Source organism: Columba livia, chromosome Z (assembly GCF_036013475.1).
Source record: "Columba livia isolate bColLiv1 breed racing homer chromosome Z, bColLiv1.pat.W.v2, whole genome shotgun sequence".
Taxonomy (NCBI): Eukaryota; Metazoa; Chordata; class Aves; order Columbiformes; family Columbidae; genus Columba; species Columba livia.
The window spans coordinates 32,863,556-32,876,662 of record NC_088642.1 but is presented as its reverse complement, the minus strand read 5'-3'; the positions used below and the strand labels follow the sequence as shown (position 1 = coordinate 32,876,662).

The 13,107-nt window shown below is 39.5% G+C and overlaps 1 protein-coding gene across 2 annotated transcripts in view; it reads left to right on the top strand.

The window, feature by feature from the left end:
• SRFBP1 (serum response factor binding protein 1) overlaps positions 1-12,477 on the top strand; it is a 78,571-nt gene extending 66,094 nt beyond the window's left edge. For both annotated transcript variants that reach the window (XM_021292582.2, XM_005506225.3), the window contains 4 exons: positions 7,319-7,400; positions 8,318-9,047; positions 9,445-9,482; positions 10,203-12,477. In XM_021292582.2, coding sequence (XP_021148257.1) covers positions 7,319-7,400; positions 8,318-9,047; positions 9,445-9,482; positions 10,203-10,390 — 1,038 coding nt within the window. In that variant the 3' untranslated portion in view covers positions 10,391-12,477. The remainder of the gene's footprint in view (positions 1-7,318; positions 7,401-8,317; positions 9,048-9,444; positions 9,483-10,202) is intronic.
• The last annotated feature ends 630 nt before the right edge of the window (positions 12,478-13,107 follow it).

Here is a 13,107-nt window from a genome sequence, read left to right as displayed (position 1 = left end):
TCCAGAGAAACTCTGTTGACTCTTTTATAGTCCAATCAAATGTGGTCTTCTAACACCTGTAGAGTGGTAGGCTTCTTAAAGGGCCTTTAAACTTTTTAAAATGTTTGGATAGTAGGTGTTTTCTATTGTGCATGCAGCAAAGAAGAGCAAGAAATCTTTTTTTTTTTTTTTTTTTAATTTATGACCTATCTTGAAATTCTTATTTTAAAAAAAGAGGAGACAATAGAAACAAGTTTATACTTGATCCTCATTTTGATAAAAGACAAAACAAACTGGATGGAGGAGTGAGGGTAAATCTAAGTGAACAAACTGTGGGGAAAAGAACAGCTTTGGTCCAGACATACAAATGAAGTAGGGCAGTGTAAACACCTTGATATTATTAGAGGAATCTCATGCTTCTGCCTGATGCTGGATTCAAAAGTCTGCAGACATCAGTGATTAGTTGACAATCAGTGCTACTGCAAGGTCAGCTAGATTCTCCAGACCTTGATGGTCTGTTGTGTGCCAGAGTTGCCATGGGTCTTCAACTTCCATACTTCTTGAAAGATAAATAATGTAAATAATCCAGACATTTTCATGGTTGAATTACCATGATAGCAGAAAACAATGTAAACCAATATAAACTATGGCAAGCTTTGTATAATAAACAGGAAGCCAAGGGGGACTTCAGGTTTATTGTGTATCTTGATGTTTTGTAAGAAATTGTTTAGTTTTTCTTCTGTTGTTCTGTTAGAAGGTGCCCTGCTGAGGTTTGTGTTTTGTTTTTTGTTGTTGTTTGGGTTTCTTGGTTTGCTTGTTTTTTCCAAAGGCTTTAGATCTGTTAGGACATACATTTTCGCTTCAATTGGAAATTTTTTATCAGTCTACTTTAAAAATTGTATGTAGTCCAATAAAATCTGGTGAAACTTGTATGATTTCCTAAGATCTGTACAGAAGTAATTGCCATAGGTATTTCTCACCTGTCTTGGTTTTAAGCTTATATAGCTATTTCTTCATAACACCTGTACCATCATTTTGATGTTACATAGAAAATTGGGAAAGCTTGAGTAAAAACTGAGTAAAAGTTGATTATAAATCTGACAGGTTTGGGCTGTCCATTTGCAGTGTAGAGTCTGAAGCATTTAGTGCTGATGTTCCTCTCCTTTGAATGTGATGGGCTTGCTCTCTGTTATTTATGTATTTTGGAGACCCATTCTCTTTTAAACTCTCACCAAATCTAACAGACACCTGCTTACTGTATTCCTTAGCTGATCCATCTTCCTATTATCAGAGTGTTTTGGGTCCACATTGACAAGGTTTTGGTGGCAGGTGGTCTACAGGGGTGGCTTCTGTTAGAAGCTGGTAGAAGCTTCCCCCATGTATGACAGAGCCAATGTCAAGCAGGCTCCAAGATGGACCAACCGCTGGCCAAGGCAGAGCCCATCAGTGATGGTGGTAGCACCTCCAGGATATCATAGTTAAGGGGGAAAAAAAAAAACTGCACAACTTCAGCTAGAGAGAATAGTGGGAATATGTGAGAGGATCAGCCCTGCACACACCCAGGTAAGAAGGGGGCAGAAGGAGGGGCAGGAGGTGCTCCAGGTGCTGGAGCACATATTCTCCTGCGGCCTATGCTGCAGACCCTGGTGAGGCCAGCTGTCCTCCTGCAGCACATGGAAGTCCCTGGTAGCACAGATACCCACCCACAGCCCATGGAGGACCCCACACTGGAGCAGTAGGCTGTGACCCCTTGGAGAACCCACACTGGATAAGGCTCCTGGCAGGACCTGTGAACCTGTGGAGAGAGTAGCCCACGCTGGAGAAGGTTTGCTGGCAGGACTTGTGACCCTGTGGGGGACCCACACTGGAGCAGTTCAGGAAGAACTGCAGCCAGTGGGTGGGACTCACATTGGAGAAGTTTATGGAGGACTGTCTTGCATGGGAGGAACCCCACACTTGAGCAGGGGAAGAGTGTGAAGACTCTTCCCTCTGAAGAGAAAAGAGCAGCAGACACAACATGGCCCTGTCCAGCTGAGGAGGGGGAGTGATAGACCAGCTTTGATGGACATGTGGTGTCCAGCCAGGGTCAACGCACCACAGTCAACAAACAATATCTTGCTGTCACAAGCAGAAAGACAACATGCTGCCACAAGTGATACCAATAATCAATTGTCTCTCATACCAACATCTTCATGTCTAACATCCGCAAATCACACACTGTATGTCTTACAGACATAAAGAATGAGGGAGGACTAGCAACATTTCACAGTCAGAAAGTAACTTCTCTGAAGGGTCTGGTTCCAAAGCAGTATGAGGTCATGGAACAGGCTTGGGTGACAGCCGTGATCTGGCACCTTCAGACATCCTGTGACCCTACATTAACCATATCTGCTATTACAAAGGACAACTGTAACTAGTTAGACCTCTGGGAAGAATGTGGGGATTAACAGGGTTTCTGAGTCCTTTTTTTTTTTTTTTTAGAAGAGAGACAGCTCTTCTTCTAATCTGCTACAAAGGGTATGAAATGACACCTTGGTTTAGCTCTGAATATTGCATTATTTTTTTAATGCTTATCCTGGTTAGCATTTGCTCTGCCATTTCTATGCTTAAAATCAGGCTGTTAATCTCAACATAAAACTGCACTTCCAGTTGGATTAGATATTTGAGTATGACATGCTTCAAGGTTACTTTTTCTGTCTTGGCTTTTGACATGTACTGCATATTTGTCAGTGGGGTTTCTGATTGTCTCCATTTCAGTGTCATTGCTTTTAAATAACTGAGAGACGATCTGAAGTGACAGATGGAAGGCCACCAGCATTACTACTTTAGTAGCACTGTGCTTTGACCCAGTTGAAATTCTAGTAGTAGTTTTTGTAGTAGTATACTCTTCTAGTAGCAGTCTTGTTTCTGATGAGACCTGTAACAAGGCAATCCTCCTTTATACAAAAGTCAATTGAAGAATAGATGTATGACCTCTTTTTTCCCTATTGTTGATTATAATTATAGTAGAGAGGGTACAAACAAAACTAGACTTGAACAGGAAGAGTAATCAGAATGAAGGAATGTTCAGAAGTCTCCATTTCATGTCCCCAAGTTAATCCCAGGTTTCTGCCCTTTAATTCTTCCTGAAGCTCTACTGTCTCAAGCATGCAAACATGGTGTCCCTTTCAACTCCTGCAGTCATGTCTCCTCCAGTGCCCTGAGACATGCAGTTTCTTGTTCTAACTTTGTCACCTACGTTGTATGAAGTAGGTACTACCCACACAACTTCTGCCTGACTCTTTTTTTACCCAGTGCTGCCAGCTTTCAAGAGCCATTGCATACTTCTTCTGGCCCCGCACATCTCAGAACTTGCATTGTGAATCTGTTTCTTTCTTAACAAGCTTGAAATGTCCATTCCCTTCCAAATCATTGCCACATGGTACAAAATTTGTCTGCCATATGTGGGACAGGCATGCGTGTTTGCAGATGTGTAATATACACAACTCTTGCTTTATTATGCTATGACTAACAAGTTATGTTTTGAGGCTTGTGCATCTGTGTGCACATTTACCATTCAGGATGAAGAATGCTTGTTTATGCAGTTTGGGTTTCTTTTCCTTTTAAGAGATTTGAAAATACAGAAGTCAGTACAGTTAATTCAGTTAAATGTCCACATGAAGTTTAATGAAACATGGTAGTGATGATAGACAGACATCTTTGATACTATATACAAAAATAATGCATCACTTACTAAGATAAAAAGTTTAAAGAGACTCTGACATTCAGGTGGTTCTTTCTGTGACGTACAGCTTGTCACTGTTCACTGCTCCACTGCTTCTTTTCACATTGCAGAGCTTCATTTGCACACTGAATGAGAGTGTTCCTATGGAAAGTACTAGGACATTCTTGCATTAAAATGAATAGTGCAAAATAATACAAGAAGTAACAGGAACACATGAGGATACATGTGTACAGTTCCAGTATCTGCATAATTAAACGTACTGGGGTGTGGGCAGGGGGGCAGGGTGTTCTTCCTGTAAATACAGTTGACATTTTTCTATCAAGTTTTATTTTCTGACATGGTTTTATATACTGGAAAATACTTGAGGGAAAATAAATTGAGCATTGGAAGTGCCAAAAAAACAGAAGAACAGGAAATTGTAAGGAATATGAATATCATGTTGTTAGCTTTTGACTACTGTCTATCAGTGTGAGTAGTCTTTGTGAAGTATTTTGCTATAAGGAAAAAATGTGTTTATTCCATAGGGATTGGCATGTATATGCTTAAACCTTTTCTATAAACATTTTAATTAAAGGACACCAGATGTTGCACAGAAGCTACTGCTGCTGCTTTCTGAACTTCATGGTATATTCTTTCAAAACCCACAGGAAGTAACTGAGGGAAAAAGTGTATTAATTAAGTTCAGAAATAGATTTTCCAGCTATAGAAAAATGTCCAAAGAAAATAATGTTTGATCTTCAGAAATGTGAGCTTGCTGTCCCAGGAATCTGGTGGCAGCATGCAGCACTGTCACATGGGGATCAGAATTCTGATTTCAGATTCTCAGAGCTAGGCTAGCTTGAAAGTAAGCCAGTCTGTGACCCTTGGAAATAGACCCATGTTTTGACCTAGCTCTTCTTGCCATGTTTATAGTTCTGTAGACAGTCTACAGTGAAAACATTTTTCCAGTTTTTCTTGACCTGAAGAGATGAAGTTGTAATAGCAGAGACTCAAGGAGAAACAAAAATAGAATTCCCAAATGCTCTGCACTTCAAACATGAAACATGAGCAGACATACCCAAAGAATATTTTGTAAGCTCTAGAACCACGGCAAAAGAAGTACAGGTGAGATTTGCTTTGCTCCGGTGGAGGAACAAGATTCAGGTTTTTGCAAACCAATTAAATGCTTCTGCATGTAGAGGTACTGGCTCTGCTGTAGCTGTAGTGTCATCTTCTTTCCTTCAGACTAAAGCACTGAAAGTGACTCTCCTGCACTAGTAGTTGGCATGAATTGTCTATCTTTATGCAATGAATAGAATACATAACTGTTTGGACTAAGTGGCATAATTCTGCTGAAATAAAATGTACATACAAACAAGTAAGATTCTCCACTGAGCGCTGCTATGTCGAGCAAATCATATACTTTAAACATGCATTGCTGATGTATTAGGTAGTGTTTGTGTTGTGGTTTGACCCTAGCCAGCAACTAAGCACCATGCAGCTGGTCGCTCACCCCACCCCCACAGGATGGGGATAGCATCGGAAGAGCATAAGTGAGAAAAACTCACAGCTTGAGATAATGACAGTTCAATAAGTGAAACAAAGACGTGTGTGCAAGCAAAGGAGGATAAAAATTTATTCACTACTTCACATCAGCAGACAGATCTTTAGCCACATCCTGGAAAGCAGGACTTCATTTCATATAACGGTTACTTGGGAAGACAAACGCCAAAACCACAAACATCCCCTCTTTCTTTTCCTTTCCTAGAGCTGAGCATGATTTGATGTGGAATATCCTTTTGGTCTGTCCTGGGTTCAGCTGAGATAGTTAATTTTCCCAGGAAGCTGTAAGGGGGCCCAGCTGGGACAGCTGACCCGAACTAGCCAAAGGGATTTTCTATACCAAAAGACGTCATGGTCAGTACATAAACTGAGGGAGCTGGTTGGGAGAGGGAATTCCTGCTCATGGGGTGGGCATAGGTTTCTGGGTGGTGAGTGATTGCATTTGTATCCCTCGTGTATATTCTTTTATTATTATTGTTATTACTGTTGTTGTTTATCTCTTCCTTTGTTGTCCTGTTAAACTCTCTTTATTCCAACACACAAGTTTTACACTTTTTTTTTTAATTCTCTCCATCCAACTGTGGGGGGAAGGAGTGAGTGAGCTGCCACATGGGACTCAGTTGTCAGCTGGAGCTAAACCATGACAGTCAATTTGGATCAGCTGTCCCAGGTGTATTTCTCTCCCAACCTCTTGCCTACACCCTACTTTCTTGTTGTGAGGGCAGACTGAGAAAGAGAAGGCCTTGATGCTGTGCAAGCACTGCTCAGCAATAATTAAAACATTGGTATGTTACCAACTCTCAAATGTTTTTGTCACAAATCCAAAGCACAGCACCATCTTGGCTGCTAACTCCATCCCAGGACAGAGCCAGTACTGTCTCAAGCCCTTATTCTGTACCATTTACATACCTGTGACTTGGGCTCCATCTGTTGCAGCAGTCACTCAGGACACAAGAGGCAAAGGGTTGTGTTTATTTGCTGGGCACTAAAACCAGCTCTAGGTTTGGCCATGGGACCCTTGCTCGGTTCTTTATGAGGCCCGTCATCTGTTGGTTCCATTAGCTTCTGCTGTAGTCTTTCCTGTAGCATAGCTCAAATTGCAGGTAACAACAGTTTAACATATATCAATTACAGCACCACTAGGATGGAGGGAGGAAGGTGTGTCTTTTCCCCTTTCTCCCAAAGAATTTCACTTCAGGCTCTAAGAAATCTTCCTGCTAGGATTGTGTTTTACAAATCTGTAATACCCCCTTTCCCTCCCTTCAAAATAAAAGAAGACAAAACTGTCTTTGGAAAACTCTTAGGGAAGTCTCATTTTTTTCTCCAATCAGAGTAATTACAAGAACCTAAAAATGAGATAGGTTTTACAATGTGTTGTACCTATGGTCTTTAGTATATAAAAGAGGAAGTCTGAAATTGAAGAAATTCCTACTTTTCTCCTTTTTCTTTAAATTAAAGCACGAAGGTCATATTTGTTCTTTGAATCAGTCTACAGAGTTTCAGTATTCTGCCACAGGAAATTCAAGGTGGTTTGTCTTTAAAATCAGGTTAGACACTGTCTCTCAACCACATTAAGTATATATTCCTTCAATACCTGCTGTGTCATTTTGCCTACTTTTGTGGCATACATACTGCACTTCTTGCAAGCTGCTGTATTCCTTCATGAAGAATGCCTTCTGCCAATATGATGGTTTTTATTCGGGGGGTTCATAAATTTGCTTTGCACTTGTAAGAAATAGTGAATGTAAACTCAGTGTGTTAGCTCTGAAGAATGTGTCTCGTACACTTTTAAAATAAAAATCATGTTATCCCGTTTCAAAACCTGAGAAATCGCAGATTTACATGTCTGTTATGATTCCGTCAGTGTTTTGGTAGTCAGTTTTTTCCTCCTTTAGGATGACAATAACACAGGAAAAATAAGAAATACTCAAATATTACAGTGTCATAAGCTTTTCCTCTTGTTCAGTTCATAGTCCAGAATCACATTAGTTGCATTGTAACATAACCAATACAGACCTGTGTAAGTATTCACAATTCTATTGACTTCATGCCTTTGGATTTTTTTTTATATAGCCAAATTGTACTGCCACTGAGAGAGCCATTGCACGACTTGCAACACACCCCATCTTGAAGCCCAGATTTGTTGAACTTAAAGGTATGAAATATATATTAACTTGTTTATGACTTCAGTAGCCTACTGATATATTACCTTGCTGCTGTACATTCCAGACATGAACAACCAGTATAAAAAGAAAGGTAAAAAACAAACAAATAAAAAAAAAAAAAAAATCACAAAAACAACACCATTCTTGTAATTACCTTAACTAGCTGCAGTGAACTGTCACCATCTTGTAGCCATTTATATTGGATGAAATGGGCATATGTGTGACAGTATGCTATATGACATTTAAAATATAGGGTGTAGGATAAACAGGTCTCATAATGGGAATTCTAAAAATCGAATGCATGTAATGGAGTATCTCTAAATTAAATAGGACTGAACTGGCAATGAGCACAGTAACTATCAGATACACAGGTGGAAGGAATGTTTCAGCTGGGTTTCTAAAGGCAGCTAAAAGGTTTTTTTGCAAATGAGTCCCTTCAACTTTCCTGGGACCTGTCATTACAATCCTTTTTTTCAACTAAAATTGATGTTTAAAAGGGTTGAGTCCTAGTAATAATGTCACAAAGTTACTTTGTTAATAACAGAGTATTGAAAACACCCATTCAGTTATTTCTGAGCAATTTACTGTGTATTTGCAGTTTTTACGCACAAAGTAATGCCCTAGATGAACAACTGCAGGTTATTTGTTGAAGAGTTCACAGTTAAACCCAAGTTTAACAGTGTATTCAGTTGGTAATAGTTTCAGGTTCTTTTCCTCGCTTTTGTTGATGCTGTACTCTAAGGTATTTCCATCTTCCGTGTGTTCAGTGAATGATTGATAAGGACAGTCAAAATATGCTTATTCAATAAAACTTATCTAACTTGCAAAAATGTTTCATTATGTTAAAATAACTCTGTAAACTCATGTGTAGCTGCAACAAAATATTTTTCTTCTTGCCCTTGTACAGCTGCTGTAAAAGCTTTTAAGGATGCAAGAAAGAACCCAGCCACAACCATACCTGCAGAAGAACAGCCTAAGTCAGCACAACATTTCAATAGTAGTTTGGGTGACCAAGGTCTTAAACAAGCTTGTAGACAGCAAGGATATGAACACAAAACAAAAAAGAGTGTGAAAATAGAAACTGACAGGGTGGGTAAAGACCCCTGTGAGAGTGAATCTGAGCAGGAAACTGTGGAAATGGAAAGAGCATATGCTCCAGAAGAATCTTCATTTCAGGCAGGAGAAGTGCAAGCAGTCAGTCAGAATAAAACAGGAAAGAAACTTGGCTATCAGAAAAGGAAAGAAAATATGAGCATGAACAAATTAAATGCAATAAAAGAAATAATTAATGATGATAGTGACCAAGAGCAACCTAATGAAGAGGAGTACTTTGATGATAGTACTGAAGAGAGATTTTATAACCAGTCATCAGATTCTGACAGTGACAGCAATGATGATTTCTTCATTGGCAAAGTAAAAAGAAAGAACAAGATAGCAGCAGTTGATGATCTTTCTTCAGCAAATGAAAAGGGTAAGCTTCAGAAAAATGTAGTGAAGAATGAAAAGAACACAGCACCCGGGACAGCACAAAATGTGACCCTGGAAGAAGGAAAGCCACATGCAAAAACAAGCAGGCTAGAATCAATGTTCTGCAGTTCGTTGTCTACCTCTAATGAGAAGTCTCAAAACAGAAGAAGGTAAACTTTTCCACTTATGTTCACCATTCCCTCCTTCCCAGTAATGGAAATTGTTGTGATTTTTTAGTAGCCCTTACCAAACCAGGAGAATTTCAGCCAACCACAGCTTAAAATAGTTTCATATATAGTACTCTGCAGTTTTATGTTTTCTTGACCCTTAAGTATTTTTCACATTCATACTAGCACTGACATATACATAGGATTCCTAACTAGACCTGCATCCAGTCACTACTGAATACTTCTATTTTTACTTCTTTATTAACAAAGAGGAAACAATATACATTATGCTTGCAAGGTCATTGCATGAGTGTTTGGGTGATTGTGATTCATTATTCATGGGTGTTTGTCATCTTACAAGTTTGTTGAAAAAAAACCTGAATTTTCTCTTTATTTTTAGAAATACAAAAGACCAGCCTCTCAAAAATGGAAGAACAGGTATGCTTACTTAGCCTGGTAAAGTTATAAAAGTAAAAACATCTTGAGATTTTATTGCCTCTGCAATCTAAACATGTTAGGCTATTTTTTGTTTCATTTCAATTTTTTTGCATGTATTTTAATGTTTTTTAGTAAACTGGTCGAATAGTGGAGGTTTCATTTTAGTCTGGATATTGTTCACTCTTTCTTTCTTTCAATATTAGAAATACTTAGAGTAGGTTTTACACAGGAAAGTGCTTTTCCATCTGTCTTCATGTTGAGTGGTTAGTGTTACCTGTGTACAGGTAAAGGTGTCAGATTTTGTTAGCAGGTTATCACATAAGTAATTCCTTCAATAGTTCTTTCAGTATTTTATTCCATTGATAGTACATGGTTCCATTTTGGAATTCATTGGATCAAGGATATAATTTCAGTCTTATTGAGTTACATTGTATAACATCTTATTAGTTTATTGTGAAGGAAGGAGTTGAGATTGTGCTCTTTGTCTGCACGAATTTTGAATGTGATTCATAATAACAAATCTCAACTATCTGCATTCTACTAAGTGACAATTTACTGGGCTGCAAGATTAGGAAATCTTGGTGTGAAAATTCAGATGAGTGTGTTCTCTGTGGCTCATTAAGAAATTATTGAAAATATCTGCAGTCTCAAGGTAGTTTTAGCATATTTGTATAAAGATTCATGATGTATTTAATGTCTTATTTTGTACTTCTTGCACAGCTCTTCTTAAAAAGGAACCACAGCTCAAGAAGCAACCATTTGCAAAAGCTGCAGGTATTAAATGCGACAATAAGAAAGCAAGTTTGGAGCAGCCTCTTCATCCTTCATGGGAAGCAAGCAGGAGACGGCGGGAACAAATGTCTCAAATTACAGCATTCCAAGGCAAAAAGATTAAATTTGATGACTAGACTATATGTAAATCGAGATTAAAAAAAAATACTCGTTGGGGATTTGCATCTCACGGTGTTACAACTACTGTTTGAACATTTTTGTTATACTGTCCTTATCCTTTGCAACCTGTAAAATAGCAACTGCTAGAATTTACTGTAATACCATTATGAAGATTACTTCGTTTATTCAATATGCTGTCTGCTGATGAATGTGGTCATATGGTCTTCGTTCATAGGTCCCATTATATAGTGCCACTAATTATGAAATACCCCTTAACGTGAATTAATGGATTTTAGGAACATCATTAGTGCCCTGTAGAAATAGTACAGATTCTTTGGAGCTTTTTTTTTGTGTAAAAATGTACTTTAAACTACACAAGGACTTGGCTGTCAAGAGAGAGAGGAGAATACAAAATACTGAGGTGATAATCTGTATTACCAAACACATCTTAACTGAGAAAAACTAAGAGATTCTTAAACTTGAATAGACTTTAAAAATTCCTGAATGTATCAGGCAGCTGGTAAAGCTGATCAGTAGCATGCATGATGATATGAAAGTTTCTGGAGAGCAATAAAATATTAGCGTGTTAAATTGTCATCTCTGTCCTTTGATTATACTGCAGATTTGAAGAACTGAGTGTCTTTATTACTGTTGTCCTGGAGGATATTTCTGGGTACTCCAACATGTCTGTCTTGCACTTTTTGAAAGAATGATGAAAAACTGAAAGGTCTTTGTACGCTAAGAAATATTTGACTTTTAAGTGCCATTCTGAGTTTGGGAGTTGGTTTGATTGGTTAAATTTTTGTTGTAACTTTCTTCAAGGGCTTTTCCTACTGCTTAATTGAAAAAAAATTCTGAACTTGTAATTCATCTTTAATAGTGTTGTTTATTTAAATATAGTTAACTTTCATAATTAAATAAATTTGGAAACTTGGTAAATTACTGCAGTGGGCATAATATAATACAAAGCACAATTCATGTGGTGCTGCCATGGCTATGTTGCCACCCAGCGGGACCTGGACAGGCTGGAGAGTTGGACGGGGAATAACCTGATGAAGTTTAACAAGGTTCCGGTATAGGTTGGGAAATTACATATTAGAGAGCAGTGTAGAGGAAAGGGACCTGGGGGTCCTGGTGGACAACAGGATGACCATGAGCCAGCACTGTGCCCTTGTGGCCAGGAAGGCCAATGGCATCCTGGGGTGTATTACAAGGGAGGTGGTTAGTAGATCAAGAGAGGTTCTCCTACCCCTCTACTCTGCCCTGGTGAGACCACATCTGGAATATTGTGTCCAGTTCTGGGCCCCTCAGTTCAAGAAGGACAGGGAACTGCTGGAGAGGGTCCAGCGTAGGGCAACAAAGATGATGAAGGGAGTGGAGCACCTCCCTTATGAAGAAAGGCTGAGGGAGCTGGGTCTCTTTAGTTTAGAGAAGAGGAGACTGAAGGGTGACCTTATTAATGTTTATAAATATATAAAGGGTGAGCACCATGAGGACGGAGCCAGGCTCTTCTCAGTGGCAAACAATGATAGGACAAGGGGTAATGGGATCAAGCTGGAACACAGGAGGTTCCACTTAAATTTGAGAAAAAGCTTCTTCTCAGTAAGGGTGACAGAGCACTGGAACAGGCTGCCCAGGGATGTTGTGGAGTCTCCTTCTCTGGAGACATTCAAAACCCACCTGGAAATGTTCCTGTGTAACCTCACCTAGGCATTCCTGCTCCAGCAGGGGGATTGGACTAGATGATCTTTTGAGGTCCCTTCCAATCCCAAACATACTGTGATACTGTGTTTGGAATGCCTAAAAATAGCGCTGCATCATACTAAATGTCCATCTAGCCTAATACCTTCAACAGTTGTCAAACAGGAATGCTTAAGCATAGGCATAGAGGAAGCACACAGTGCTTCCAATTTCCAGCTTGTTTAGCTTCCCGTTTTAGAGCTCAGGGACATCTTGTGATATTGTGGGTTATTGTATTTAATAATCCTTAATGGATTTATTTTCTGCAGATTTGTCTGCTCTTAAATCCACGTGAACTTGTGAAATCTGTATTCCCTTAAGGTGTAGAAGTCCTTCCTGTGTATTAAACTTTTATGAAAAACAATCTTTTTCTGTGTCTTGGCAAAGAAGGCCCCATCAGCCTCCTGGGCTGCATCAGAAAGTGTTGCCAGCAGGATGAGGGAGGTGATCTTGCCCTGTACTCAGCACTGGGGAGGCCACATCAGAAGTGCTGGGTCCAGTTCTGGACTCCCCAGTGCACAAGGGACATGGACAGATGGGAATGAGTCCATCAAAAGGTGACCAAGATGATTAAGGGCTTTGAAATATATGACAAAGGAGTAGAGACTGAGAGAGCTGAGAGACTGTTCAGGAGAAGAGAAGGCTCGGTGAGACCATGATGTGTATAAATATGGGGCAGGGGAAGGGAAGTGTAAAGAAGGTTGAGCCGGACTCAGTGCTGTTGATTGGCAGCACAAGATGCAATGGGCACAAATTGAAATACAATAAATTCCACTTAAACAAGAAAAACTTTTTTCACTGAGAGAGTGGCAGAGCACTGGCACGGGTGCCCAGAAATATTTTGAAGTCTCCATCCTTGGAGATCCTGAGAACCTGGCTGGACACAGTCCTGGGTAACTGTCTTGAGGTGACCCTGCTTGGACAGTGCGTTTGAAATAAATGATATGCAGAGGTCTCTTCCTACCTCATCTGCTCCTTCTGATTTTGTACACTT